This window comes from Neomonachus schauinslandi, chromosome 1 (assembly GCF_002201575.2).
Source record: "Neomonachus schauinslandi chromosome 1, ASM220157v2, whole genome shotgun sequence".
NCBI lineage: Eukaryota > Metazoa > Chordata > Mammalia > Carnivora > Phocidae > Neomonachus > Neomonachus schauinslandi.
The window spans coordinates 1,889,699-1,893,777 of record NC_058403.1 but is presented as its reverse complement, the minus strand read 5'-3'; the positions used below and the strand labels follow the sequence as shown (position 1 = coordinate 1,893,777).

The window sequence follows — 4,079 nt, the reverse complement described above, 5'->3', positions numbered from 1 at the left end:
CATGAAATTATGAGAAATAAGTTTGACAAGAGATAGGCAAGATATGTAAACCAAAAACTACAAAACACAGCTGAAAGAAACAAAAGCAGTTCTAAATAAATGAGAAGATATACCATGTTCATGGACTGAAGTACTCAATATTGTCAAGATATAAATTCTTTCAAACTGATCTATAGATTCAGTGGAATCCCAAACAAAATGCACCAGGCTTTTTTGCTAGAAGTTGACAAGCTGGGTCTAAAATTCATGAGGAAGTGCAAAGGATCTAGGATAACCAAAAAGAACTTTATGAAAACAAAAGTGGAAGATCATACTACCTGATTCAAGAATCTATAATAAGCCACAGCAATGAAGACAGCTTGGAAAATTGGCATAAAAATAGGCAAATAGAGGGGTGCCTGGGTGGCTCAGTTGATTGAGCGCCTGACTCTTGATTTCTCCTCAGGTCATGATCTCAGGGTGGGGAGAGGGAGCCCTTGGTCCAGCTCCGTGCTCAGTGGGGAGTCTGCTTGGGATTCTCTCTCTCCCGCTCTCTCGGCTCCCTCCCCTCACTCTCTAAATAATTAAATAAAATCTAAACAATCGGCAAATAGACCAATGAAACACAGAGTATAGAAATAGGTTCACACACATATAAAGGATCACTGATTTTCAACAGAGGTACAAAGGCAACTCAGCAGAGAAAGGATCATTATTTCAACAAACAGCCCCGGAAACTGGATAGCCATAGGCAGAAAAAACAAACTTGAATTATATCTCACACCATATACCAAAACTAACCCAAAATGGATAATAAATGAAAAATATACAAAGCATGGAACATTCATATAATGCATTACTACTCCGCAGTAAAAGGAATAACTATCGATTATCGCATCAACATGAGTAAACTCGAAATAATTACGCTGACTGAAATGAGCTAGGCAACAAGGGACACGATCACGACTCCGTTTATATGAGTTACAAGAAATGCAAGCTGATGTACAATGACCCAGCAGACTGGTACTTGCCTGGTGAGGGGGCCGGAGGGAAAGGGGAAACTCTGGGCTATTTACTGTGTTGATTGTGGTGACGGCTTTACGGGTGTATACAGATGTCAAACACAGCAAATGTAAATATGAGGTTTTGTGTGTCACTACACCACAATAAGGCTGTTTTCAAAACCCTAAAGATGGCTCCAATCCAGCTTAAATGCTAGACCCCACCCCCACATTACCTACTCAGAACACGGGAGGGTAGGGGCTGGGGCCATGGTCTGGGGCAGGACCCAGCCTGGCGGAGAACACATTACCCAGCTTGGGTGGGCCCGGCTGACCCGCCGGGAAGGCACCGCTCCCAGCCCGGGCGTGAGCCGCACGAGCAGGGGTGGGGTCTGCGGCCCTACGGCCCGCCCCCAGCCGCGCCCACAGACCCTGAAATTTCCATCCCTCCCCGCGCCCCACCCTCCGTCTAAGAGTGACGCCCCGTTCCCGTCCCACAGACCCCACACTCCACCCAAGCCCGGCCGTACCCTCCGCCCCAGGCCGGGCCCCTGGTCCTCAAGCCCCGCTTCGTCCTGGCCACGCCCCATCCGAGACTCCGCCCAAGCCCCACCCCTCCACCACCTCAGGCCCCGCCCCGTCTTCCTCGCAGCTCCGCCTCAAGCCCCGCCCCGCCCCTCCGCAGCCTCAGGCCCCGCCTCCAGACCCCGTCCGTTCTTGCCTTACAGCTCCGCCTCAAGCCCCGCCCCTCCCACAGGCCCCACCCCATCTCGCCCTTAAGGCTCCGCCCCAGGACCCGCCCCCACCCCAGGCCCCGCCCCGCGGAGCCGAAGGCCGAGCCGCGTGTGTCCCGAGCGGCCGCAGAGGTGGGCGCAGGCCCGGGGTCGCCGCCGCGCCGGGGTGTGGCTCCGGGTCGGGCTCCGAGCAGCCGGGAGCCTCGCGCAGAGCGGCCTCCGGACGCGGCCGCGCAGGTAAAGCCCCCGCCCGCCCGTCCGCCGCCCGGGGTCGCAGGGTCCCGGGATCCCGGGGTCTGGGGTCCCAGCCCCGCCCGCCAGGCCCCGCGCGCGGCCCCGCCACTCCACGCCCCAGCGCGGCCGCGCGCCCAGGGCTTGGCTTTTCTCCCTTCTCGCTTTCCTTCTTTCTCCACCACAACTGAAATGCAAGGCGCCGCCCCCGGGGCCGCGTGCTCGTCCCCGCTGGGCTGACAAAGAAGGGCTCTCTCCGAGCTTACAGTTGTGTGAGGGGTGTCAGGATGAGCAAAGTGCTAAGCTCCGACAGCCGCCACCCCGGCCACGGCCGCCACCCCGGCGGCCACCCCGGCGGCCAGGAGCGCGCACCGCTCGGTTGCCAGTCGTTTGCCCATCCCTCTGCCCTGCATTCCTCTTTCTTAGGAAACCCCCGCAGCCCCGCCTTCCTGGTTTCCAGCCTCAGGAGCTCGGAGGGGTGGCCCCTCATCCGGCGGGCCAGCCCCTGCTCCCCTAGGTGTGCCATGGGTGTGTCCAGGGTTCCCGGACCAGCCAGCGGTCAGCGCGACCTGCCCTTGCTTTTCTGGGTGGCTTTGGGAATCTCGGAAAGAAGTTACAGAGACCCCCGCTGGTCAGATGCTTCAGTGTGCCCCTGACATCTCCCGCAGAGTCAGAGTGTTCCCCGGGGTTCCCTGCGGGACCGTGATGCTGATTGCCGCTCTCTTTTAGGACTGGAGGAGAACACCGCTTTTCCTTGCACGGAAGGAGGGAGCGTTGACTCCTGTGTCAGATGGTCACTTGCACAGCGGCGGCTGGGGGAGTGAGGAAGAACGCAGGTCTGCAGCACCCGGTGGGAGGAGACCACCGTCCACCAGTCCCCAGGTGTGGTCAGCATGGGCCCCGTGGGCAAACAGAGCCCCTCATCCCTGCCGGTCCCCGCTGGGGGTTCCTGCCTCATCCTCCTCTTTTGCCTGCGCTTGGGCGCTTCCTGCCCACAGAGCTGCCAGTGCCCTGAGCATGCTGGGGCCGTGGCCGTCCACTGCAGTGCTAGGGGCCTGCAGGAGATCCCCAAGGACATCCCCGCCAACGCTGTGCTCCTGAAGCTTGATGCCAACAAGCTCACCCACGTCCCTAACGGAGCCTTCCAGCACCTGAACCAGCTGAGGGAGCTGGACTTGTCCCAGAACACCATCGAGACCATCGGCCCCGCTGCCTTCTCGGGCCTGGCCGGGGGCCTGCGGCTGCTGGACCTGTCCCATAACCGCATCCGCAGGATTCCGAAGGATGCCCTGGGCAAGCTCAGCGCCAAGATCCGCCTGTCCCACAACCCCCTGCACTGCGAGTGTGCGCTGCAGGAGGCCCTGTGGGAGCTGAAGCTGGACCCCGAGTCCGTGGACGAGATCGCCTGCCACACAGCCGCGCAGGAGGAGTTCGTGGGGAAGCCGCTGATCCAGGCTCTGGACTCCGGGGTCAGCTTCTGCAGCACCCACCGCAAGACCACCGACGTGGCCATGCTGGTCACCATGTTCGGCTGGTTCGCCATGGTGATCACCTACGTCGTGTACTACGTGCGCCAGAACCAGGAGGATGCCAGGAGGCACCTGGAGTACCTGAAGTCCCTGCCCAGCGCCCCCGTGTCCAAGGACCCCATCAGCCCGGTGCCCTAGTGCCTGCTGGCGGAAGCAGAACACCGCCCACCTGTCCCCCCTCACTCCCGTAGCAGGTGGTGGCTGACCCAAGCTTTCGGTGCCCCACGCACTGGGGCCTCCCAGCCCCCTCTGAGCGGCATTCCGCCCCCACAGACCCCTCCCTTGTGTTGCAAGCACCGCACCACGCTTCAAGTCCGAAATGTGACCATCGGGCCCATTTGACAGGCCAGAGAGCCAGAGTTTGGAGAAATGGCCTTGCCCACAACCACACAGTCAGGCAGTGACCCTGTTGGGACTTAAAACCAGGCCGTCTGTCATGACGTTCCATGTCCCTTGCGCTCTGCCGGCCTCGGCCGCTTGGCGCCTGTATGGTGTGGATGGCATTCCGAGAAGAAAGGCTCTTGTCCACGTGTGTGAGGTCTGCCCCGCAGACGGTGGGGTGTAGACTCATCTGTGGAAGGCAGAACTGTTTTACCTTGTCCCCT

General features: G+C 59.6%; 1 protein-coding gene across 1 annotated transcript; it reads left to right on the top strand.

Annotated features, from left to right (window-relative positions):
• The first annotated feature begins 2,838 nt into the window (after positions 1-2,838).
• On the top strand, positions 2,839-3,612 carry LRRC3 (leucine rich repeat containing 3). Its single transcript, XM_021679239.1, has one exon. It carries the CDS (start codon positions 2,839-2,841, stop codon positions 3,610-3,612), a length of 774 nt encoding a protein of 257 aa, XP_021534914.1.
• Positions 3,613-4,079: the final 467 nt, after the last annotated feature.